This window comes from Dermacentor andersoni, chromosome 3, assembly GCF_023375885.2.
Source record: "Dermacentor andersoni chromosome 3, qqDerAnde1_hic_scaffold, whole genome shotgun sequence".
In the NCBI taxonomy this organism is placed as follows: domain Eukaryota; kingdom Metazoa; phylum Arthropoda; class Arachnida; order Ixodida; family Ixodidae; genus Dermacentor; species Dermacentor andersoni.
This window is the reverse complement of record NC_092816.1, coordinates 45,354,534-45,381,528: the sequence shown is the minus strand read 5'-3', so window position 1 is coordinate 45,381,528 and position 26,995 is coordinate 45,354,534. Positions and strand designations below refer to the sequence as shown.

The window sequence follows — 26,995 nt, the reverse complement described above, 5'->3', positions numbered from 1 at the left end:
CAATGCAAAATTTGAAAATCTCAACTGAACAAGAAACCAGTTTTTGAAAATGCAGAAAAAAGCCACCAGCTTACATCGAGTACACCCTTGCTATGTACTCCAAGTGAAGTCGTTGCGTAATGCTTGGGCACCATATGAACGTTACAATCAACAACTTTGAGCAGAATATTAACACCACTAAATGAACTGGCCTATGAAGATTCTTGATCTGAAATCCTCAACAACTTGTTCTAGCGTTTGAACTGTCGAGCTCAGTCTGCATTCTCAAAAACTGGCTCTCGGCCATAATTTCTCTAAACACAACATCAGCTTAAGTCTCAAGATAGGGTTGACCTGTAGATAAAGTCGATAATGCATGGCAAACATGAACACTCTTACATGTTAACCAGAGGGTTCACACATGCAGCCATGAAATTATGTATGCCGACACACGATATATTGACGCTGGTTTTGCTAAGTGTTTCATGCTTCCAAGGCTTCTCCAGTTGTGAAAGCTGTCTCCAATGGCTAAATAAGCGATGAGATTAAAAAAGAACTTCAACATGCCAACAACGTGTTGGCCATTTGCAAGTAACCAGCAGTCTTTTTCGGCTCCCAGGTTGCCTGGCGCAAATCTATGCCACAGTACTTGCGTTACCCACTGCCAGCCACATTAAAATGCAATGTGTTCAGAGCCCTTTCCCTCCGTCTTTCTGCTTTGGAAACAGTTTACCATGTGTTCAGTAGGCATCGAGAAAGGGGACAGAAAACACTGTGCACCACTGATTTCCAATATGTTTTGCTGAATGCAGTACACTGCACCGGATGCAGGTGAAGCCAGTGGAAATGCGGTGTCATGCAGTCGCTTGTCCTGGAAGTAGGGCGTATGGTGGGCTAACTAGTGTGAGCGATCGGATAATATTGCTGCCGTAAAAAATTTTTTCTTTGTGGCTTTTCACAAGTTTTTTTCTCATTTACCAGTGTTTCCACTGCACGCCACTTATGTTAGCGACACTGTGGACACTGCAATGGAAAAATTCTGGACACCTCAAAACACTGCTTGAGTATGCTATGGCACGTCAGGCAGGCCAGTTAGGGGAAGAAATGCCACACATCCGTGCAGACAAAGTGCGACTGCAAAGTTATGAAGCACCAACTTCCGGGACAAGGTTGGCTTCAGTCGAGAGCACTCAATGTGCTGTCCATCCCCTGTAGTAGAGATCAGTGGTGTGGACCTTTTCATACTGGCTTTCTTTTCTGGTCGGAAACTTGGCAACTGCTTCTACCATACTTTTTTGAACCTGCAACATGTGCAGAGAAAGTCACATCACTGTGCATTGATCGTATGGCTTTATTTTTCTACACTTTCTATCAAATCATTAAAAAATACAGTTCGCACATTTTTACTACTGTATATAAACAGTCTAGTTGCTAGACATGCGAAACGTTACCATCCCTCTAACAGAATGCAACAATAGAAGCATACACAGGAAAGCTACACTAAAATTTTAATTTATAAGACACCGTATGAGCATATAGTATGCTTACTGAAAAGTTAATTGTCAATCGTTTATGGTGTATTTCTATTTATTCTGAGTCATCAAACTGTACAATCAATGTTCCAAGTTTACACATTGTTGGCTTTTGATTGCCTATGTGATCCGATTCCTACTTACACATGCAGTAATGCCACTGTAATAAGGAACAAGAGTTAGAAAAAGAAATGCAGTGATAATCTCCCACATTTGCCGAGGGCAGGACCAATGGCCAAGAGCATGTGGTTGAAGCTACATAAATATTCAGTTTTCACACAGCTTAATTGTTCAGCAAGTATAATAAAGAGGTACGCTGTGCGCCTCTGCATGACCAATAATATCAGACTACTTGACACTTCACTAAGGCTGCTGCTTCAGCAGTTAGACTTTGGTTTTCTGATATACGTACAGAACTGTTTGGGTACCAGTAGTTTACTCTGCGATAAAATGGAACTAGAACACTGGTAACTTGCACATAAATAATGCGACAGCAAATATAACACAAGGATAGGAATATGGGTCTCTTAGAAAAAGTACACACACATTATGACTATAATGTGATGTGATGCCACAATGAAACAGAAAGCAACGCATAGAAGTGGACGGCTATTCCATGCCACCAAGGATAGACAGTACTTTAGAAGTGCCCGCAACACAGTCAAACAAGGCAAAGTCGCATTTCCTTGTGTTCAACACAATGCGTTGGCGGGCTCGTTGGTGCAAATCCATAAATACTTTGTTGAGCGCAAAACAGCAGCCACAAGAACACAAGAAAGATGACAGCACAAGGCGCTACTCCCAACTGAAATCACTTTATTGCGTCGCTCCTTTATAGATAGCAGAATCTAGAAGAACATGTGCAGTGAGCACCCTGTGCAGGAACCACCAACATCCGATCACAAGAGGGCACTCATGCGACAGAATTCAAAAAATCATATTAAGCACTGCACAAGGTTAAAGAGGGCACACTAACGCACTGTGACCGCCCAATGACTGTATGACGAAAGCTTCCGATAACTCTCGGGCGGTGGTATCACGACTCTCAAAATCGTAGTATCACGAAACATGGCGAACATAAGCGACTCATACCAACAGGCACAGGTTCCCATTTGGCTCAACATTGTAAAATATCGAAGTGCAAAGCCATGTTTCGTGATACGAAGATTTTGAAAAAGAGCCGTGATACCACCGGCCGAGAGTTATCGGAAGCTTTCTTCATACAGTCATTGGGGGGTCACAGTGCATTAGTGTGCCCTCTTTAACCTTGTGCAGTGCTCAATATGGTTTTTTGGATTCCGTCGCATGAGTGCGCTCTTGTGATCGGATGTTGGTGGTTCCTGCACATGGTGCTCAGAGTGCATCTTCTAGATTCTGCTGTCTATAAAGGAGTGATGCAATAAAGTGATGTCAGTTGGGAGCAGTGCTTTGTCCTGTAGTCTTTCTTGTGTCCGTTGTTTTACACTAAAAAAAATTATGTATTCCTTGTGTGTGTTTGAAGACACTTTCACGTTATATTCTTGTTTGCAACATGAGTATAATGCAGTTTTCTCTTCTTATATTTTGCGGCACTACAAACTGTGGCGAACTAAACCACTGGGCAGCAATTGCTGGAATCCACACACATTAGCGATTCCAGTAATTGCTGCCGAGTGGTTCAGCTCACCGCAGTAACTAAGTGCCACAAAATATAAGAAGAGAAAACTGCATTATACTCTTGTTGCAAACAAGAATATAACGTGAAGTGCACTCTGAGGCCAGAAACTATCGAAAAAGAATTTCATGACGCCCCACTGTGCAGGGTTTTATAGCAGTCAACTAAATTTAGTGCAAATATCACACTATGATGATACACAATGGTGGTAATCTGTAATAATATAAAGGTGCCTTAATGTTACAACAAAGGTTGGCATTAATAATAGCCCTGTAAATTTCAGCATGCAGGGGCACCACTCCGTTAAACAATAGTCATATAATGTTTATGTGTACAAGTATCACCCATGCATTTCTGCGATTGTCCAAATGGCAGAAATAAATGGGTAACACTTGTATACATAGATATTACATCACTACTGTTTAACCAAATGGTTAAACTATGTCTGCCTCATACAAGATTAGAACTAAGGCATATATTATGTATGGTCACCCTAACAGTAACACCTCATTTGAACTTCATAGCAAGTAGACTGTTGACGCCAGCCTCCCCCAATGCTAAGTCGTGCTGCATGCTTTACAGAGGAATTATAGTGGTATCACTTAACTCTCAAGCTATTCAGGACTGCAGCATTGCAGAAGACATCTACAAATGTCCCATTTCATGTAGAACAGCCTGAATTGCTTGCACTATTAACATTAACTCACAAAGAACCTAATTTGGCTAATAGATTAACACCTTCGCATACTGCCACAGCTGCACTCTGTCATATGCGTTGCAATAATAAAGGAGTGCTTGTCCACCAGCACTCCAATGTAACAGTGATCACCTACACAGCTAAGAAAGAAGATGGTCATGATTCAGGTAGCAAATAACAAAGAAAAAAATCCACTCACTTTGAGAGCTACAATACTGCGATAACTTGAGAGAGATGGACCCATTGCAGGCAACAGACCTCTTCTCAGCTCCAACAGAACAACAGCAACTTGCCTTTCAGTAAAAGAAAAGGATTAATTAGTAATGATAAGTTACCTTGATTGTAGTGAGTATCAATACGATCTGACTTTCGTGCATATCCCCTCTCCACTTCAGTAATACAGCTGAATTATTCATAAAATACAGTCTATGATGACACCATTCGCTTCTCTTGTATGTCCAAATTTTTTGCACTGATACACCGTTTACTGCTTGCTTACTGACACGAATGCCTTGACTGCTCAGGAACCATTCGAAGCAACACGTCTTGCTGCACCGCTAGAAGTTGCACCAAGGAAACAGCAGACCAGCCAGAGTGAAGAAAGTTTTTTTTTTTTTTTGTCACTACAGTTAAAACGTGCACCCAAGCATGGAAGTAACGATCACAGGTAGTGAGTCACTACTATTGCCTCGAACGTTTATTTCCGTATTTTAACAGAAGTTCTTGCATCGGATACAGTATTATCTCAAGCCAATACAAGCGTCAATACAAGTGCGCAACTTAACGCAGTTTTATTCTACGCTTTTAGCGCCAGTGAGCAAGAGGTTAGAAATGCCACACGGAAATTGCGATCAAGGCGATCGCGCTACTACTGGAATCGATCTGTAAAGATATGGTGATCCTTTTCCCTATTCATGCGTCCTTTTTGCCCAAAGACGTTGCATAGTGGTCTTTTGAAACAATATTTCTGTTCGCGACACCGGCTTACCACGCATCATTTTAACACCTACGTTATGCAAACCAAATAAGAATAAAATGGGCTTACCTCATGAGCAGGTTACGAGCACGCGTAGACTGTTGAACACCCGTTGAGAGCAAGCAGGCTATCGCGTGTCCAGGCGCATACGAACACAGGACAACTTCTTCGATGCCGCAGCGTGCAGAGTTTTGTACACGAAGTGAAAGACATTCAGCGCAAATATCCCCGCGCGATGACAGCAAATGACAAGCGCACAAGCGTACACCACACGGCGACAAATTCGGAACTTTGCGAACGTGCCGAGACCCAAGCAGCGCAACCATCCATCGTTTCTGTTCTTCGCTCCCGATGCGTCAACCTCTCTTCCTTGGGGTCTTGCTCCACTCTTGAGTACAAATCAAGAGGTATTTACGGCAAATTAACTTTTACAACACGACACGATAACTGCCGGCTGACTACTACCATAGAATAAAGCTACTACACATCTGCAGGTCAGTAGGCGCAGCGCGCGCTGCACCGTGGTGCCGCACTCGGTGAGCGCGGAGAACAGAAGAGAATCGGTTTCGTTTTCGCATTTGTGCTAAAGTTACTGGAACTGCAAAATAATTGCTTGACAAGTAATTGAATTCTAAAAGAGGAGAACGCCTTCTCTCCCACAAGTTAATGCGTTTTATACAAAGAGAGAGAGAATGCAAGAAGCAGAAAGGCAGGGAGGTGAACCAAACCGTTTGCTACTGGGTATAGCAAACCCCTGTGCTGCAATGAAGTGAAAAGCAGTGCACTGTGAGGCGCTTTTTCCTTCTGATCATGTGCATATTTTTTGACAGAGTTCAATAAGCAGGCTGAAGTAAGCGAAGATGTGCTTTTAAATGTCGACGATATTTACGTACTTCCGGAAGAAGCCGATTATCGTCTGCTCACGCTCGGACGTGGCCGCCTGCATAGGAAATAAAGTCTAGCCACACTGCTTATCGGTGACGTCACCGTCAGTTCTCGCTAATTTCGCCTGCTTTTGAACACTCAACTCGCCTCGAACCAAGCGAAAGTTCAGCCCTTAAGCACGCTTGCCAGCGCGCGTTCACTATATCAGCCGCTCCTGGTTAGATGCGTTCGCCTCTTCAAAAATTGCGCTGGTTGAATGCGGCTAGAGCCTCTTAGCCCGAGCCGCATTCAAGCCTTGTCGTGCACAAAGCAGACGCTGCGCAACGCGCGCTACCATTGCAATTTGCATGTCGCCGCGGTCTGCAACGTAGCGCTGATACCGCGGCCGCCGCGGGATTCCCTGGCGAATCCGCTGGCACCGCCCAGTGCGGCTCGCTCGGAACTTTGGCTTACGTTTCGCGCGTCGCAGGCGCCAGCGAAAATCGGAAATAATGCCGTCGGCGTTAACATCCACAATCAAATTTGAACTGCGCGCCACGGTGACATTGAGAAGGCGGTGCGTTGTAGGCACGCGCTGCTCCGCCGTACCTTTCGCAGTGCAAGGCATTGAATAAGGAGCGGAAGCACCGCTAAGGTAGTGTTTGATTATAAGCTCCTTTCATCAGAGCAATAATATTATGGAGGCCCTTTAGTTTGCGCCTCCTCCTCTGCCCACAGGCTCTGCCCCTTAAAGGTATCTGCGGTAACACCATGACGTATGCGGAGGATCGGAGCCCCCAGCAACTATGATGCTGTTGTGCTTCGTTATGTCTGATGTTTCGCGGAACAGGGGCCCGAAACGTTGCCGCTTTCCTGGCGAACTGCATAGGTTTAGGACACAGAGGCTGCGCTCACTTTTCTTGGTTGGTGTCAATTTCTATCAGGACGTGTTCTCTGACACACCGCGACATCATGTACGAAAAAGTCGCAGTTTTGCCCAAAAGGCGAAGCAACAATTGCGATAGCAAATTAGAGTAGATTTATCGACCGTATGAACTTGTAAACGCTGCCTTACTAACTGTAAGTTAACAAGCACTGTGTCAGATTTTTTTTTCTTGCTTTCATGGCGCATTACATTCGCCGTTTTATTTTATTTTCTTTATTTCGCTTGAATGGAAAGTCAACCCTCCTGTTACAATCGTGGTCGCGTTACATTCGACTAAATACTGTATGTAACGCCAGCGAGGAATCTACCGAGGTGGAGATGGCCATGAATTTTCTGAGCTTTCTACAATAACAGGGAAAGGATCTATCAGCTGCTCAGCGTCGTGTCTGCCCATCACCGTAAGGGGATGAGATAGGAATCTGCGAGCTAGCGTTGTAATTTGCCACAGTACTGAAAAGCTGAATCATATGGGATGTAAACACTTGAGCTAGTCCCTCCGACAGGCTCGATATTAGCTAGTCGTTCCATATCTTTTGTCGGCGCTTTTTCGACCGCTACCGCAGTAGCATCGGGCAGGGCTGATGCCTGCACCACGGTGTAAGATATACACTCTCTACACTCCGTTTCAGACATCAGGGGCAACGCTCTGTCAGCTACGCAATAAGTTCGGTGACGAGAACGTATCACTACGCGTTTTGCGTCCGTGCGTCCACGCGCGCCAAAGGCGCCAAAAAAAAAAAATAAACGCAATGAAACACAAATTGATGTAATACAACGCATGAAATAACCGTATATGACAGTTTCTTGCTGAGGATTAAAACGTTTTTCGTACAACGAACAGTTCCACACAATTACGATCGCGTCTGGGAGGACGCTAGGGTGCGACGCTAAAGGGAAACGCAAAAGTCCCTTGTGCTTGGAAGTGAAGTATTAAATCACGGAGAACCGATGCCGTTCCGACGCTTTCCGTTTGCACTGGAGTAACATTTTGAACTGGCGATGCGCTTTGTTTCTTCATCCGTCAAATGGTAGCCAGGTGTAAGTTTTCTTCCGGGCCAGACAATTTCGGAAGACGCCAAGTGCCTGCCACAAGCCGCCACAATGGTAACATGGACCAATCTGATGCGTAGAAAACGAGCGATTTTCATTCGGCCGATTGCACCTGGTTCGAACGCCGTCCTGCTGACGCGTCGCGCAGGCGTTCGAGAACGCACGGCCACCTTGAGTACGCCGGTCCATCCTGTCGGGCGGGAGGCAATGGCCATATTTACCTGAACGCCGCGCTAACGAACCGCCATCTTGCGCCGCTCCGAACGGCTGAACGCTCTCGGCGTCGCCGAACGCTTGGTCGGCGTTCTGCGTCGCCTCCAATTCTCGGCCGTTTCCTCGGCTTTATCCAAGGTGAGATGTTCGATGTGAGCCAAAAACTTGGGTGATATGTGGTTGGCGATTTGGAAGCGAGCTATTTCTCCTTGAGGGCCGTGACGTGTTCCATGAAACGCTCACACGACAGTTGCTTCGGCTTGTGAACGGATGTCTCTGCGTCAGGAGTTGCCGAGAATAACCGATCCAAGAGCTTCAGCAGCTCCTCGTACTTGCTCGTCGTGGCCGTTGCCTCCGTAGTCGACGTACTGGGCGTCTGGGCCGCATTTCGTCATCCCGTTGCAGCGGTAGTTGTCGGCTGTGCCTCAGCCTGTTCTGTCGCGACGTATTTCCGTTGGCCTTCCCTGCCCAAAACGCTGTTGAGAGCCGACGCTCGACGCTCGTCCTCCCATACGCTCCCGCCCGTCGGTTTAATGTGTACCTGTAAATTTTTCTTCATCTGGTACCAAGGAATCAGGAGAGCCACGTAAGTCCAGAACCAGAGGAAGGTTTAAAAAGACGCCATTCGGTAGCGTCGTAAGCAGAAGTCTGCGGCAAGGGAATCCGACGGAAGCAGGCAATATGGCGTCTCCGAAGATGACCCCTGACGAAGAAGGCCTAGGCCGACGCCAGCTAAGCATGCGGAGAAGCTCCGGAGGAAATAGAGAAGTAGAGAAGTGCGAGGAAATAGTAGAGAAGTGACGTAGGTAAGTAACGTTGTCACGGCATTTGAGGCGCTGCGGATTCTTATAAATCGTCGTCGCCATTCTGTAGCAACGCAAGCAGAAGTAGGCCTAGGGAAGCCGAAGGAAGAAGACAATATGGCGTCGCCGAAGATGGCCGTAGACGAAAAAAGGCCTAGGCCGACGCTAGCTGAAGCATTCGGAGAAGCTCCGAAGGCATGCGAGGAGAGGGTATAGGAGCGACGTAGATAAGTAACATTGTCACTTACGGCATTTCAAACAGCAGGTTCTTCAATATCCAAGTCGCCATTCTGTACCGTCGCACCCAAAGCCTGCCGACGGAGGGGCCTCGCGTTCGAGAGGACGACGCAGTGGAGTTGGCGGAGACGCTTGTTCCGGGTGAGAGAGCCTGGTCAACGAGGCGTTTATTCGTCTTGTATAGCATTTTAAGGGCCTGTTGCGTCATGCCATTGGCTATCACACAAGTGGCGTGATCACACCTCATTGGTGGCCCTCAGGTGGCGTGATCACACCTCATTGGCCTATTGAATTCATACAAACGCACAGACATAAGAGGTCGTGGCTCCATCATGCGATCGCTGCACATAATAGTAGCGAGTGCTACTTATGACACCAGGGCACAGCACGAGTCAAGCAAGAACATCAATTTCTAAGTGCGGACACAGCCACTGCAAAACGTAACTCTAGCCTCCACAGCGTTGCACCTTATTTTCCGAGACGGAGTATAGGTGAGGACACTCGCGAGACGCTCTCGACGCGATGAAGTAGCAACAACGCGCGTCCACCGGCCCTGTGAAGGCAGCGGATACCTATCGACGGGACGACGCTCAATTATTGCCAAGAATCAAGCTCAAACCACCCAACACCTACACAAACGCCCCAGAGTTGCAGCGCATACCTTGAAATGCTCTCCTTGATGAAGCGTCGAGTCTACAGACAGGAGTAGAAGGGTCCTGGAAGAGGAGCACGGAACAGACGAATGGTTGGTTGCGGCCATGACCTACAGAACTCCAGACCGGCACAGATCTCCCTGCTCCAGCACGCCTTGTCTAGTTCACCACTTTTGCCGCTAGGGGCGAAACGTACGAGCAGAGTGGCGCTAGTTATAACTTGTTCGCTGTCGTCTGCTTCTGCGATCTGTTCCAGCGCTCGCGCGGCTATTTCGGCAGCCACAAAGCGTTTACGTTGTTTGTAAATGCACCAATTCAAGAAATTACAAATAAAACAAAGTTTACGAAAGGAAAGTTCAATGACGACATAGTGTAGAAAGAGCGGCGCAAGAAAGGAAAACAACGAGTACAGCCGGCAGACGGTAACATTTTCCTTTCGTTGCCTTCGTAGAAGGGAAGAAATCTGATTACAGGAAGATTCATAGAATAATATGTGGTGCAATGGAGTAATAATCAAATAATATAATAAAGAACTTCATATATTTAATATGAACGAGGAAATTTAAAAGAATGACGCTGACGATGTGTTGTACAGACAACGCGCAGACTGCGAGAATCTGTAGACGCCGCAGAAGGCATGTAGTTTCAGACCTAACTGCATGCAGCTTTCTTGAGTTAATTACAGATGAGATAACGTAACGATCACATTGAGGTATACTGCTGTGTGCCATTATGAATGTCAGAACAAAGCAAACGATCTAGCATCAGTTTTCACGAGTTTCCGGCCACGGACGTACGCAAAAAAATGGATCGAGGCAGTCGGAAGGATAGATGAGTTCTTTCCTGTTTCTTTTTTTCCGTACTGTTTCATATGGAAAGGAATTGAAGGCTTGCAGCAGGTGACCCAATGCTTTAAAGCGCTACTGCTTTGCGGGACGCAAACTTATGTCGCTATACGGAAGACTAAAACTCTTTCTACATTGCTAAAGTGGATTTCCCGAACGGCACGGCGGCTACATGAAGGCTGTGGAGAAGATACGTGTAATTGAAGATATATATGCAATTCGCTTATTAAGCGGGCAAGTACTAAAATAAATATTATTTCGCCCTTTAACGTGGTGGCAGGAAAATCTTAAAACCTGGAGCAGAGCCATCCGTTTTCCCCCCTCCTCCTTCTCATCATGCTTCAGCCTTGCGGGAAAAGCGCTGTGCCCTAAAGCGGGCGCAGGTGCAAACCGTGCAGACGGCAATCCACGAAGACAAAAGGTCAGTGATAATTATTACTTTTACAAAGATCAAATTTATTATCGCTTGCATTACTCATTTCTTCATTTGGGTCGAACAGATGCATATAAATCAAATATTATTTTTTTTTTGTTATTATTCGCAGGAGAAAGCCTATAGCGCACCACCATCACCAGACGAGGTATAGCATCAGCGGCGTCTGTATCAGAGACGTCCCAAGGTTTCCTGCATCCATATACTCTACCAGATCAGCTGAATTCACCTTCCTCGCCGCACGATGCCGATGTGGAATACGATGCTTCACCAGCACACATGGAACGCAATCCCCAAAAGACAATCAGACGCTCGATGACACGTCAAACGAAGATAACACGCAAGAAGATGCGTTCACTAGCAAGTGCTACTAAGACGTTGCGCAGGAAATGTCAGGAATCGGAAAGAAAAAAAAAAATGATAATTTAACGTCACAGCTTGCGCAGCTGAAAAAAATTATTTTCCAATGTCAGCGCACTCGCCGAAGCTACTGGTGCGATCACGCTACAGGCATGCATCTACCTCTGGGGTCGTGTATACTGTAAAATCCTTAAGATCACACGCTATTTATTTACGCAAACTTCGCGATTGAAAAAATGCCGCGAAATTTAAGGGCAGGCGGAAATTTTGGCAAGAAATAAGGACGCTATGTCGGAAACTAAAAATTATATTGCCGACTAGATCTGCTAGCTGCAGGCACACCGAAGTATTAGTGCAATGAGAACTTACGCATGAAGAGCATGTGTTATCGAACGTAAGTCACACGTACAAGTCTGAACAGAGTGGACAGTTTCGGAGGGGCAGAAATGGTTAAAAAGAAACGACAGGGAATTCTCGCGCTCCACTGTGCCGTATGTCACAAACCTGAAGTTTCGCTTACTTTATGAAGGTAGTAGCCGTGAACATGTCCCAGGTCCCCAATTCGGGAACAGATGGGGGCGCGAAATCAGGTTTCACAGTAAATGAATTTAGTTGTTCTTGTACGTTTTACATGCTTTTGACTAGCGCTTCATTTTATTTTCGGGAAAAGCTGGACGAGAACGATCAGAAAGCTATATGTTTAAAGGATTAGCTGCAATGCCTGAATGAAAAAAAAAAAAAACACCACTGGACGGAACCCACGATCCGACAGGCAGTACTGTGGCATGCAAAGTCACCATGTGGCAGTGAAATGTTGCGGCGGTCAGGATGCCTCCCTCTTCCAAGCCGTACGACACTCAAGCGCTACGTAAGGCGCTACAACGGCTAAGCTGTTTCTTCACCAATGAAACAAAGATTGCGCCAGGAAAGAGCACGCCTGTCCCAACGAGTGCGTCTCTTTGAGATGGGAATATAACTTATCACATCACGCAAGAAAATAATTATCGAAGAAAAGTGCCTAACGTGAGTGCTTGGCTGACCATAAGCCATTGTTGTCACCCCAGAACGAAACGCGAACAGGAAGGGAAAGAAAGTCCTAGCTAGCTAAGCCAGATTATCCCAAAGTGAAACGTGCGCGTAATCGAGACGTGGCTGGGCGATAAGGGCGTTCTGGCACCCGTGCACTGAAACTGTGTGAACCACCTCGGTGTCATACATGGATAACGGCTAATGAGGTACTTTCTGATGGTCACGTTTCAATTCCGCATGACTGTACGTTGCATAACTTCAGTTTGCGACAACGCGCTTATTTCCACTCATCGGACTAAAGACGTACGTTGGTTTTACCGTCATAGACAGTTGCGATTTTTACAATTTCTTTAACAAAGGGAGAGAGAGAGATGGGGGGGGGGGGGCATTTATTATAACAACAGGTATTTTCGCTGGCATGTGTACGATTCCGCTGACATCCTACCCTGTGTAAGGAAGGGCAACGGGATTAATGATTGCAGAGGAGATGAAAAAGAAAGAAGAATATTTGTGCCTGGTAGTTTGCCACCCTGTACATCTATATTCCATTGCATTGAGGGGCTGTCAACTTATTGTAGCGCTTATGTAGGCGTTTTGCGACTTCGATCAGAATATCGGGAGAGCGAAGAGTACCATCCATAATTCGCACGATGCTCCTCGGCAGCGAAACTTCCAGAAGAACTAAGTGCAAAAGTGGGGAAAGCGCATGGTTGAGGGGACTAGGGAAGATATCCTGGCCAATAGTCTGCCGCGCGATATTCATGGGTTTCCGAACTTTGATGTTTACTCTTCCTCTCGATCACTGCCTCCAAATTCTTGAACGAAGAAGGAACCCTCCATACTCTTTGATTTTGAGCAAAAACATGATTTTAAAGCCAAGCTTTATATGGGGGTTCTCCCGGACGTTCCCGTATGTGGCTAGTGGGTGGTGCTGCTTTCTTGCCGAATAGATTATGCTTAAAGAAAATGAATTACGTCTCGCAGCACAGCAGCCCGCAATGCACGATCCATTAGGCTACAATCGCACGTACACTTCCGTACGCATACGCGTATACTACTCTTCGATATGACCGGCTGTGTGCGGCGCGTTGTGCAGCAGGTGTCCGCGAGAGCGCATGCACTCGTGCCAGTTTCCTTTGTGCAAGCAAGGAGGAGCGAAACGGAAAAATTGACAACACTTGATTAACCGCTTCAAATAGATTCCAAGGTATGCGGCGTGTCTGCATACCTTGGAATCTGTTTTTCTTTTGGAATCTATTTTAATTTTGCTTTCGTAGAACCCGTATGCGTTTCCTTTGTAGCGATTGCCACGAATGGGTGGATGTCTGAGTTTTCCTTAATTAATTCTCTCCACCTTGCGGGTTTCCGCAGAACTATTACGTCATAACTTTTCCACTCCCTTTATTCTTTCTAGGTTACAGCTGCGCTGCGGTACATTCAGCAATATGGCAGAAGGTTTGCGATTCCAGGGTTCGAAGACAGTCTGCCAACAATCCAGTAAATGGAGACGGTATTCAAATGGTTCACTATACACAACATCAGAAGTAGCACATTTCGCATTGTAAGCTGGGACCCAAAGAGGATGCCGTTCAGCTCTCCAGGTGATGACAGGTATCCTTATATATCTCCACAGACTTTCCAACTAAATGCTATTGCTTTATTTTTTGCAGTACCATGTCATTTCAGGCTGCTGTGGCTGGAAAAAGACTTTTTGCCCTTCTTCGCATCGTGGAAGGCCACAGCACCCCACAAGAGGGCATTCATATCTCTGGAAACACACGAAGCTTTGCAGGTCACCACGATGTCCACAGTCCGGTGCACACAACTCCTCCTCCGTTCCGGTTTCCTCTATGTGTTGACTTCAAAATTCTCCTGTGACCCTGTCGAGGCACTTTTTTCTGTCATTCGGCAACTGAATGGGTCGAACGACCTGACAGACGCCCGTGCGGCACTTTCATCTCTGCAAAACGTTCTGGTGACGGGCATCTTTCACTCATCACCAAGCGGCAGCACAGGGAAGGCAATGTGTCCTCTTGGATCCCACCCCGCCCTTTCAACCTCGTGGCTCACAGAGGAAACGAATTCAACAGCCCTACAAGAGTCAAGAGCCGTTCAAGAGCCATCAGCCGAGGCTTCATCAGCGATGCCTGCTCCTACAATGAGACAAGCGGTGCGGCCATATTTGGCGGCTCTACGGATTTACTGTGGTGGGTTTTTTGTCGTAAATTAATTTCAATGTAATCAGTTCAATTGGCCGCCATGGCGCCTGGTGCGGATCTACTTTCCCTGTAGTGTGCGAATGGGGAAGAGCGTGTCAATTATTGCACGCTCGTATGTAAATGACAAGTACCAATAGACAGAGTGACCTATGTATCCAGAAATAAAAAGGAGGCCTTCGCCAGCCGCGACCACGGTTCCCTAATGACTAACGACATATTCTAGCACGATGGCACAATTACAAGAAATACCCACAGATACACCTCACAGGCGCTACTGCGCCTTTGACGTGTGCCTATGTGTCTTCGTTTGATTGTGCCTTCGCGCTAGATTATGCCGTTAAGCAAACACCAACTAGCCCTACAACGAGTCTTCCCCAATGACCTCCTATTCTGTTCCATCAAGATCTACATCTTGCAATGCGGTCGATGTATACTGATTATAGCGATATGCCCTTGAACTATTCGGTCGTGCGAGCCCTACAATAACTCCCTCAAGAAAGAATTACACAAGCTTAAATTCACGAGCAATAATGCTGCGCGTGACATATACACCGTGTATACCAGCTAATGCAATAGCTGTTAATATAAAACAAGAGACACAAGAAACACGGTGCCAGATACAGTTATAAAATCCATGGTGTGTTCGTTCGGCGTCGCAGGTCGCACGACCGAATACCGCGGTCGTCTCTCTCTCTCTCTCTCTATCTCTCTCTCTCTCTCTCACACACACGCACGCACGCACGCACGCACACGCACGCACGCACACACACACACGCACGCACGCACGCACGCACGCACACACACACACACACACACACACACACACACACACACACACACACACACACACACACACACACACACACACACACACACACACACACACACACACACACACACACATATACAGTGCCAAACTCGTACATCGCGAACCCCTCCGTCCCGATTTGAACTCGGGAACATGGCGGCGGCAGCAGCAGCCTGTGTCATCGCATCCAGTGGCAGAAAGTGTTCACGTGACTGTCTGGAACCGCTCATCTGCATGACGGACGTAGAGTTTGCATCGTCGTCGCCTTTCCAAAACGCCAGTGCGCTGGATGTGTGACGATTTAGGCGAAGACCCTCGTCTGCGGAGACAGGGTGGCGGGAAAATTACGCTTTAGGAGAACAGATTGGTGCGACTAGGCTGCGCGACTTGTCTTGTCTTGCGTCCCAGACAGTGGCGCATACCCACTCTGGGTGATTGGCCAAGAAGCAGGCGGTTTCTCGTATGCTTAGAAGTAATGCCAAACTAGATTTAAATAGTGAAGCTTCACATGCTTCTTCTTCCTTCTTACATCTCGCTTTATAGGTGCGCGTTCTAAGGCATCCTGATCTCGCTTCGAAAAGTAGTGAGCTTCCCTTTGAGTTATCATAAATTCTTTCTTTGCTGGTTTCGTTTTTTCCTCGTAAGTAGTTACTCATGGCAGGTTTCTTTTCCATTGCCGCCACCCATGAGATTATTTCAGCCTCTCTGACTTTCCGCTTGACGTTCTTTGTTGCTGTATTGCTCATCCTACAGGCCGCATACTGGCTGGTAAGCTTCCTAGTTTTTTTCATGCAAAAATAGCTCATCACTCTCCCAGCCCATTTTTTTTCTGCCATATTCCTCAGTCGTTCTTCTTAATCAATTTTACTGTGATCTTCCCTCACTTCAAAACTTGTCCAGCCCATATCACCCTGCACAGCTTCATTTGTAGTTTTCCCGAGAGCGCCAGTTATTTAGCCGCGTTGAGCGCTGCTATAAGAAAAACTAAGAATTAAAATGTACGACCAAATTACAGTAGCTCCATTTACGCGCATCATGCTGGAATGCGCCACGGTTGATTATTCGCCCTCTGCGGTGATCGTTGGAAGTTTAGAGTGCGCGGGGCCTGGTATGACGTGCCAGAACTGGCAATACAAGAGCAACCACGGGAACACTTAGCCGTGTCTTCTGCTCACGTGGCATACGGACCTTAGATAAAGCCAATCTGTACGGTTTATGCGAGTTATTTTGGAGACTGAATGGGATGCGAGTCAAAATACTGTAGAATTTGAACATTGATCGTTTCGTGTTGGTTGTGAAAACGGCAGCTCGTTATTCGAAAAGTATCCTATATTCTGTTCGGCTCCGTTGTACGAGACGTCGTGGTTCTGCATATGTTTAAAGGTAGTTTCGGCAGTGTCCGTGTAAAGCTTTACTTTATTGCTGTTTCGTCTACCAAAGTGGTAATGCTTATAGGTGGGGTTCTGCGCAAACATGGTGGAGAATGCTTGCACAGCAGCTCACTTCGAAGGCAATCACTAATGAGTGCTCTCTCTCCTAACGAAACATGCATTTAGAAGTGGCTGATTGAGTTCTGTACTTTACAGATAAAAGGGTATAGTATAGAACGTAGTAAAGTGTACAAAAATCAGCCTTCAGAAACGCCGAAATCAACAAAAGCATATGGCAGAAACCTGATTAGCTTGCAGTCAGTTGTATTCTGAACTACGTGCCTTTCTATACGTCCTCAAAGACACAAATGATTTTATCTGCTTTGGTCATCAGCGACGCAAGAGACCCATAGTCATTTTATTTAGTGAAAGAATTTTCTTCAGTACTTAAAGACATAGCACATGATCATCACCAGATACGAAAGAGCATAAAACCGCGCATTCGAACTTGCCATGTGCAGCGAACAGGAGTATGCGGCAGCATGCTATGTTGCAAAATAATGCACTCAGTCCCACGACGTCATCCACTCACTGCAGGACATCACATCTACTTGACGTGACATTCCAGTTCGCAACGTCCCCTCCATTATAACTTGAACGCTTGAGGGTAAATAAAGACAAATTTAACATATCCGTACATCACCGCGTCAACCGTAGTAATGTCGTAACGTAATTGTCCACCCGTGTTCGGTTTTCCTAGCACGGCCCTGTTAACCCCAGAAAACAATAAAGAAATGCAAGCATATATATCACTCCTTTGATGGCATATGTAGCCGATACTGCTTGACGCATCAGTTTTAAGATTTCAGCAGTGAAGTTCTTCTCTGAAGCCTGCTGCACAATAAAAACGAAATGGCGGGATGAACTAATCTGGCCTCTGGCGAGAGGAGTTGGTAATCATGCACCAAAGGCAAGATAGGTGTCGTTGCTGTAGATGGTTGCGTTGCTGTCCAACGGCTCCAAGGAAATTAGGTAGCCACCGAACGTATTAACAGAAAGGATGGACGTGACCACAATGATAGTCTTGACCACGACGCCAATGAGCGCCTGCAAAAAGGACAACAGACAGAGAGAGGCCATTTAAAGGTGATAGTAGATAGTTCAAGTACCTCGCGCTAATATATATGCACTACTCAGAGATATAGAAAGTTGTTTCCCGTGTTTCGGAGGCACTTTTCACTTCTCTAAAAGCGGTTTCTTCTCAGGTTACGGCACTGCCTTTGGATAAGGGTTTTTTGTAGAAGTTTATACAATGAGTCGAAAAGGCTACAAACAGTATCCTTTAAACGAAGGTCGGAAAATGTTGTTTGCTTGATGATGACTATGCTGAAATCGGTCAGTGTGAAAGTGTGAAAAGGCAGGGTGGAGAAAGAGCAGAGTAGATGCTCTTGAGGCGAAAAAAAAAAGCAAGAAAGAAATGACACCTTACACAACGAGACAAAGTAAGCAGAGATTCAGCAATGGCTAGGGTACGGGCGAGTCAGTGAGCACTGATGCACTGAGTGCCGTGCATTTTTGCTATTCCATGACGCCGGCTCTCCGTGTCCTATCAGCACGACTGCAAGTCTACATGGCGCTGTCAGGCTGGCTGTATAGTTATGGTTTACAAACAATTTAGACTCTACGACGGAGCCAACGACGTCTACGTCGTTGCCTACGACGTAGACTCGTATACGTATACGTAGCCTCTACGACCACACCCAACGACCTATGGTATACTACCATCAATTGAAAGAGCGCAATTGCTTCTCGACGTGCATTAGACCTGTTTGATTGAAATTTACATCTTCTATGAAAAATGGTACCTACTTTCTCAATAGCGGCTTCCGGCGTATATACCACGCATATTTTCGTGGCAGGAAAGTCATGCAGCTTTGGAAGGTATATATGTACAATGTGATCTCCAGGAATCCAGTGATCCGGCGACACAGTTATCTCCAACTGCCACACCCTGCTTCCACTAACCTTATCCTATGCACGCAAAATTTCTGATGTCTTCTAACGCTTTAATCCTCGGCCATCCTCGACGGCATTTCTCTTTCACTGGCTCCTATTCTGTTGCTGTAATATAGCACCGTTTACCCGCTCTACCCATTACATGACCTGTACCGCTTAGTTCCTGCCTTTTAAACTCGACTGGAACATCAGGTGCACCAGCGCGCTTATCTAACTTAACCTGTTGCCTTCTTGTGCACTAACGTTACGCCTCTCATTTTTTGTTTCAGGGCTCGTCGCGCGATCCATAGCTCCCCAAGCTTCTTGTCTCCAAGTTTCTGCCCCTTGTGTTCGCAATGGTAGAATGCAATGATTATTTTCATTTCAAGCGTAACTGTAAGCTACTGGTCACCACTTGGCAGTGACTACCATATCCCCTACACTTTCATGTTATTAAAATTTCTCACGGTCATAGTCTTCTGTGACTAATTAGTCAAGAAATGTACCCTTTCACAGATTAATGAGCCGGTCTAACGGTCACGAACTTGAAGGATGCGAAGTTGGACTAGTCGGTTACGACATCTCGAGGAAAACAGCGCAGCAACAGGACCAACAAGACAACACAGGCGCTGACTAGAAGGAAGCATAGCGCAGAGCGACGGTTAGAAAAGAGCACGAGAATCAAGTCGTGTGAAACGACTCGGTGTAAAAGAAAAATAATACACAAGAGTGCGAAGTTGGGCTAGTCGGTTGAGCAACAGCACTGATTTCTCGTCCTCTCTGCCAACTGCAACTCTGCATAACGCTTCTGGTTACCGCGTGTGTCTTGTATTTCTTGGGTCCTTTTGCTGGCGCTGTTTTATTTTTCACAGTACGGACTCTCTCTCTCTTTTTCCAGTAAACAGTGACGCGATGCGGAGCCGGGAGACAAACACATCTCGTAGTGAGATGACAGGCGACCTATGAATTTCAATGGCATAATCGGCTCTCTTCTATGAGTGCAAACATTTTTTTCTCCTACTCTAATTTCTCTACTATCTTCTTTCACGGTTCTTTACTACTTCAACCTTTGCCGGCCACCATTCAGGTGTCAGCAGAAGAAGCTATTGGCAGTTTGGCCTGCAGCAGTTTTCTTCTTTCCACTTTAAACTTCAATCAAATGAACAACCACTTTTTGCTTCTCTTGCCAGAATCATGAACATTAGCCTAATCTGCTAAATAATTTACTGCAAATCATTTGCAGGCAGGCGACAATTCTACATGGGTTTCGCAGCAGAACTTCGAAACCACATTTACTAGTTTGACACACGAGTGTAGCCCACATGCCGCATAGAAACAGTCTATACGCATGTCGATCACGCTTGTTTCCATTCACCAGTGAGTTTTCGCGTGTTTGGAATGTCCGGTAAACATGAGCGACATCTACGAGATTCATATCAAGCAAAAGGTTAGGTGGGCAGACCGGGACAAAAGAAGAACAAAGCGGAAAACACATACGCCGACTATCAACTGAAGGGTCGCACCCTGGCGGAAACGAAGGTAGACACAAAACGTATCTTCGCATGCTCAGGAATGGCATCGCCAGCCGTGAAACCAGAGTCCTTCAATGCTTTGAAGCATTGAAGGACTCTGGTGAAACTTAATTATCTGCAAATACTCGGGAAAGGCAACACTAACCTGCAGAAATTTTTTTTTTTTTTTCTACCGTGAATCCCTACCAACTGGTTCAACATTTTGTCGTCCTAAACTACGAGATGAAGTGGTAAAACCGCACCAGTTGGGCCATGGGCACGTCGATGACTTCGTGCGCCACGATGAGCGACAGCCGAATGGGCAGGATCATGTTGGACGACGCGCTCATGGCGACGGGGACCGCGTACAGCACAGGAGACACCCTGGTTTCTCTGGCCTGCGTTTAAAAACGAACGCAACCTTCACGACGGACATTTGAGTTTAAAAAAAAAAAAGAGTTCGTGTAACTGCTACAAGAGACTTGACTGCGTACAATAGTTCCTTAAACGTTAAAAGTTGCAAAGATCATTTCGCTGCTCTTAAAACCTGACCATCACTCTATACACTGCAGCGCAATGATGTTTGTTAGGCCCACGCCATGACATAGGATTGGGTAGCGGACTGACATTATTCGAATATATGTGGGGCTCTTATAGGCCCGTTCCACACAAGTGCCTTCTTAAACAATATGACACTATTTAGCGCTATAATAGTATTTATTTAGCATAACATGAGTTCACACTGTTCGTACATCCAGACAAGTCAGAGAATGTATTTCGAGCGCAAATTTATACGGTCAAAATTTCGAACTGGAAATGCATGGTGTACAGAAACTTGGTCATTGTGGTCATTGCGCCTATAGTTTAAGCTTAACCATATAGACGGTATTTTGAATTGCACAAGCTAAACTTTACAACACCTTTCTCCAAGAAAAATCAATAAATCAATCAATCAATCAATCAATCAATCAATCAATCAATCAATCAATCCTTAAATCTGGCTAGGCACATGAGTCGGCCAATCAGTTTCCTATACTGGCCCATATAAGCGCTATATGCAGTAACCCAAATTCCTATTGGGTGTCATATAGGATAACCATACGATCAATATGGTGTTGCTTGCTTAAAATAAACGGACCTGAGAAGACCCTTGCAGGCGCTGAGCGCCTGCTACTGCACATCTGAACTTTCTTTCCTTTCGCCTTTTCCTTCTTCGTTTCAATCCCTCATCCCAATTATCCCTTCAGTATAACCAACCGAGCGTTCGACTGGATCACGTATTCGCCTTTCCTTGTTGTCTGTCTGTCTATAGGCTCTTTAAAAACTAGGCCACCACGACACCGATTTCGGTCTGCCGACTGTCGGCGACAGCGTTTTTTCCTTTGTGTCGGCGCCTCTGTCACAGTGTACCGACGGCGACAATCTATCCACGGTCGGCGGAGAGCTCGGCCTCGGTACAGTGTGGCAGAGGCGCCGACACGAAAGAAAAAAAGGAACGCTGGCACCGACAGTCGGCAGACCGAAATCGGTGTCGTGTTGGCCTAGTTGTGAAAGAGCCTTATGGCGTTACTAATTGTCTGGCGTATGGCACATGTCGTCCTTTATGTGATCCTTCGATAAAACGACGACGCAAAGTAACCGAAGGAAGTCGGGCACCGCGTACAATGTCCAGGACGATGGGCATGAGGATGGGGCCGAGAGACTGGTTGTCGTCCATCTCGGCCAATACGCTGCCCACGGCGCCGAACAGCACCTGGTTGGTCAGCCGGGAGTTGGAGGCCCAGAACTCCGTGCCGACCGTCGCGAAGCCGGTCTCCAACAGGTTGTTGCGCTGCGCCCACAAGACACGCTCTAGCCAGTCCACTGAGCAACACTGTACTCCTGCTATAGTGTTGTGCCTGTACCGGATAGAACGATTAGATGCAGTCACAAAAGATAGCATCGCGTCGAGTTAGCACAGCTACCACTGGTCGACTGTACAGGGCTTAACTTTGTCACAAATGTCGGTCTCGTTGTGTACTACCATCGTGTGATTATGGCCAGCCGCTTGTCATGTATCCTCTGGCTGAGTGAAAGATGGACGAGCGAAATGATGGCGCTAGGTCACAGAGGCTTCCATCTAGCGCTTTATTTTGGACGAGCCATGTGGTGCCAGCCTTAGCAGCCCCTTTGGTTTGCGTTTTTCGAAGTAGGGATCCCGATCAAACGTGGTCCAGTTAAGCCTCTGCCCTTGTTTTGACGTCTTGTCACTTGCCTCACTCCGGCTGGCCTGCATACATGCTCTCTCTCTCTCTTTCCTACATGATGTGTACTTACCAAGTGCACTAGAAGTCACCAGTCGAAAGTATAGCATCTGTTATTCTCTCTTAAATCATACACGTATTTGTTTTTTCGATATGCAATGTTTGACATTTTACAAACTTCAAGGTGCACTTAAGCACGCAGAACATGAAACTTCTTAGGACTGTGGCGGTCACAGAACATACTTTATATTATGTAGGAATTGGTTGTTTATTTAAATAAATAAGTTTATAAATGACATAATAAATGCAGGAAAATGAAGATAATATGGCCGTCTACAGGGGGGCGGGGAGGTGGTGTGGGAGTTAGGACAATGAGAAAGCGTCGACTGGCGTCTTAGCCGACTATCAGCGTGTAGAAGAAATTAAGCGCAGTGTATACAGTGTGTTGGAGACACCGCGGTCTCCACAGGGCGCTCCCCGTTCAGCCGCGACGGCATTCCGTAAGACTGATCGGCAAGGTGACGCCAGACGTCGCAGCCTTTTCGCCAGCGCAGGGTTTATCGTGCCGAAAATTTCTTTACTCCGCCGGTGGGGCTGACGTCCCGCCATCGGCGTTCTGCCAACACCTCCTGAAAACTTGGTCTGCCCGTTTGATTTCGGCAACAACGTTTCGCCGGCTACGAGGGGAGGCCCGGGAGTGATATCCTGGACCACAAAGTGTAGGAAACTCTCGCGTAAACTGTGGCATCGGGTTCTCAGCGGAAACGATGAAATCTTCCACCTGCTGCTGATGCCTAGACTTGACGATATGGCATGGAGGTGCGAGCGGGCAACAGCAGTTAGAAGGCAAGGTCCTGGAAACGGAGAGCCCGCACGCGTAAACGCTGGGCCCGGGGGGGAGGGGGGCGGGAGGGGGGGCCGCCACCCCGCCCACGCCACCACTTCACACACACATTCCTAAAGTGCCGCCAGATCAATGTTGAGACTTGACAGCTATTCCCCGGCCAACATTCTGCTGCCTTTTCCCCTCCTTTTGGATGGCGGTAGTTATCGGCGTCTCCCGGGACGTGAAGGCCGGTTTCCTCATCAATTGGGTGCCCGTGCGATAACCTCGAGATGCATTCAGTTGTCAGCGTCTATTCAACGGCCACGCGCATCGTTGTTGCTTCGTTTGTTCAAACTTCTTCGCTTAAACTGATCCAGGGAACAGGAAAGGGATTCAGTTCGTGGTCAGCTGGCCTGTATGCATGTGGAACGAGTTATGACCAGAGAAAATGCCAGTTGCGTTTAACTTTTCATTTTGTTTCATTATTTCCTCGAGTGACGGCTCGCCGCGACGCCGACAGATCCTCTGAACCATATACCCGTGATAGGGGTTAGATAAGGTGGAAAAAAGAATGATGCGAGACAGCCTCCATCATCAAACCCTGCAATAACCCTTAAAACTCATAGACAATATGACTGTAACCTGTTAACTTGTCTCGTTTTTCCCTAATTGTACAGCTCTTCTTGTGCAAAATTGCCAACTGGAAACTAGAGTTGCAAGGATTTGAGAAATTAAGCGAAAATTAACACATTTAACCGTTTTTTACGAAAATATTTATGGATCAGCATCTTTTTATTTAAAAAGAAAGAGAAAACGCCACCGGAAGTGGAGGACAATTCCATGTGTTCTGAATGACGCTTCTACAGTTATCAGTCGAGCCGCCTGACGTAGCCACTTCTCTGCTGTGCTCATGCAGGTGTGTTTCTCACCTTCCGTGGTGGTCGCAGTATACATCTAGAATCACAGCTTCTTGCGCCATACGCGGTTGTAGGCGACTGGCGGCCACGCATCGTTACGTAACTTCCCAAATAACAATACGAGTCGGTCGTGGCACTTGTTAGAGCAGAAACGAGGGATCCAAAAGAACTGCGATAGTTCCGTAAATATATACGTCTGTATAATCCTTCCACAGCTAACTTAAATAACGCTACTATATTCGGATACAACTTAAGTCTGCAATGATGCCCCGCCCACGCCCTCATAACTGCCAGCCACTGTTGCTCCGCGAGGCTGCAAATGATTCGTACTACAAACTTTTTCTGCTACCCGAATAAGGCGGTAACTACAAAAATAAAATTATTAACGCGTAATTTTATACCTTTTCCCTCACCCATCATAGTGGAATGGCGAGTGCCTAATTCTTTATTGAACAGAAATAGCATGCTTGCTTCGCTACAACTATTTGTTGTGAAGTTTCACTTCAGTTGACAGTGAAGTTTCATGAGCAAAACGTCTGCAGCGGTGAAATGAACTGCACCGCTGACTTTTAAAGACTCCACGCATTTTGTCGGTGTCTGTTGCACACCTCATTGCTTCCGCGAATTAAAAGACTCTTCAAGAACAGCAGATGCTCCGGAGGTATCAAGTACGACGCCATTGTGAAAAAGGCCGCATGACGACGATTTCGTTTGCTTCTGTGATTGGCTGGCGCAGTAGCCTAACTCCGCGCGGTCCGTGTGCCTTTGTTGCCAAGTGCTCTTTTAATTTCTATTCTACTAAACTAATCTTTATTTTACACTTTCGCTTCTTTTCTGGTTCTTGGCAGTGTTCTTTCTGGGCTTCTTTCCTGCGCGAGTCCATTTGACGTGGTTCTTTGTTTGCCAAGTAAAGGAGAGGTGTATCGCACGGCGTACCTGTAGCATACACCTTATTACATTTCTCTTTTGTGGGTTTACGTGTATTTATGGTGAATGGTGGGCGTTATTCACATTTGTACGAGCAAACGTACCTCCCCCCCCCCCCCTCATTTGGATAGAAAAGGTACATTAGCTTGCCCCCCCCCACCCCCGCCCCCTCGAAAAAAACATCCTGGGTACGTGCCTGCTAAGAATGCTGTCGGAAAAAGACTAGCTGTCCAGGTAAGAGGTAGCTTGTATACAGGTTCGCCAGCACGTTACGTCTGCTAGTTTTCGTGACGGCCAAGGCGAATTTCTTTCCATGTCGGCTCCCATCGGGAACTGCTTCGGAGTGCCCAGTCACAGAGAGCAGGTACAGGGCGGTTTCATAGGCGGAGCTTGCAATGAATTATCGGGCTGCCACGTTGTATAACAGCTGAAACGCTGCAAGTGAGGAGTACAGCTAAAGGAGAACAGGATCGAGGGCGTAAATTCTGACGAATTTCGTTAACCCTTTAAATCCCCCCCCCCCCCCCTTCCCCAGAACAGAAGCCATACTCGATCGTGCTGCCAATTGGGGTCAATATTGCCAAGGACGCCCTGTCCCACGCATGCAGGCCACTCTTTTCGTTGCTTTAGTCTCCGTGAATGCGTCAAGCGCATCATATCATACGAATAGCCTATGCTGACGAGTTTGGGCGCCCGTGTACATTATTTTGCAATTTACATTTGTTTATGGTGTTATGTGTTGAGAGAATACTACTGAGGACGCTTATATATTGAGAGATAAGCTGCCGTTATGTAAACACGATACGCTATTCAGTGTTTTCATTGAGTACCATAATTCGTGAGCTATGCGCATAGTAATGTTTTCGTTGTACAGTGCATATGACCTCTCATTAACGAGGGTACCTATGGGTCACTTTTTCTGGTTCAGTATGTTTTCTCGTCTTTACGATCATTTTTTTTTGTAGACTTAGTTTGTGTGTTTACATGTGCGCGCGTATTTCTCGACTGTCTATCTGGAACCGGCTTTAACGTTGCCTACATTCCATTCGTTGTGAAGTTGATAAACAACAATAACAAAGAATAGAGCACATATTTGTTATTTTTTGTACGAGAATGTTACGTGTGAAACCTCTAGGAAACAAAAAAAAATATTCAACTTTCTCGTAGTTTTCCCAGAAACATTTAGGGAGTGAAACTGTCTCCCAACAATCATAGACTACGTTGGACGGTTTATTTCTATCACGAAGAGCACACCTCGACGATGCGCGCGATGAGCTGGACGGCGCTCTGGACGATGACCACGGGCCAGGGTAAGTCACGTGCCACTCCACTCCAACAGACAATGCGGTTCTGCGGGCTCCAGTAATCGCTCGCCGACCAAGGCATCGCGCTGGTCATCATCAGAAAACTGCCTCCGAATACCACCAGGTTGTCCCTGAGCAGTCAAGTCAAGCACTCCTTTTTTTTAACCGGTGATCGGAAATGAGGTTTCAAGCCTTCCAAACACACACACACACACACACAAAATTGTCATTTTATTTTAGCAGGACGCGATCTTATTTGTATTCAAATGTACGCTAAGGAAAATATTAAGTCGAGCTATAAGTCGGTAAATCATTCGTCTAGACGTCTATCATCGTTTTTAGGTGTGCCAATATACCACTTATTAGCGTACGAAACTGCCGCCGAAGGTCCCACTAATGCTCCTCAATTTGAAATACCCGTGCCCGAACGGACGAGTTGGGGGAATCGCCACGTGACTTATGCCGCTCTTTGCGACTCAGCCGGTGGTGACGTCACATCAGGGGTGCCATAGCCCACAACAGGTGGCGCCACTGCGAGTTTTCATTTTCGTCATTTTTCTCGCTTACAAAAACACTGTTCACGGTATGCAAATGACGAATTTCC

General features: G+C 46.5%; 2 protein-coding genes across 5 annotated transcripts in view; both read right to left on the bottom strand.

Annotated features, from left to right (window-relative positions):
- Window positions 1-9,097, bottom strand: part of LOC126548787 (uncharacterized) — a 49,341-nt gene extending 40,244 nt beyond the window's left edge. Inside the window, exons 1-2 of one of the 4 annotated variants that reach the window (XM_072287134.1) lie at window positions 4,908-5,285; window positions 4,062-4,155 (exon numbers count right to left, since the gene is read on the bottom strand). In XM_072287134.1, the coding sequence (XP_072143235.1) occupies window positions 4,062-4,155; window positions 4,908-5,164 (351 nt within the window). In that variant the 5' untranslated portion in view covers window positions 5,165-5,285. Of the gene's footprint in view, window positions 1-1,136; window positions 2,426-4,061; window positions 5,286-8,962 lie in introns of those variants that run through there. The other 3 variants (XR_011893362.1, XM_072287136.1, XM_072287135.1) reach the window with 3 other exon arrangements.
- A 7,974-nt stretch (window positions 9,098-17,071) lies between these two features.
- Window positions 17,072-26,995, bottom strand: part of LOC126516347 (uncharacterized) — a 55,419-nt gene continuing 45,495 nt past the window's right edge. Inside the window, exons 18-21 of the mRNA XM_055078209.1 lie at window positions 26,342-26,522; window positions 21,838-22,005; window positions 20,438-20,572; window positions 17,072-17,775 (exon numbers count right to left, since the gene is read on the bottom strand). Coding sequence (XP_054934184.1) covers window positions 17,626-17,775; window positions 20,438-20,572; window positions 21,838-22,005; window positions 26,342-26,522 — 634 coding nt within the window. The 3' untranslated portion in view covers window positions 17,072-17,625. The remainder of the gene's footprint in view (window positions 17,776-20,437; window positions 20,573-21,837; window positions 22,006-26,341; window positions 26,523-26,995) is intronic.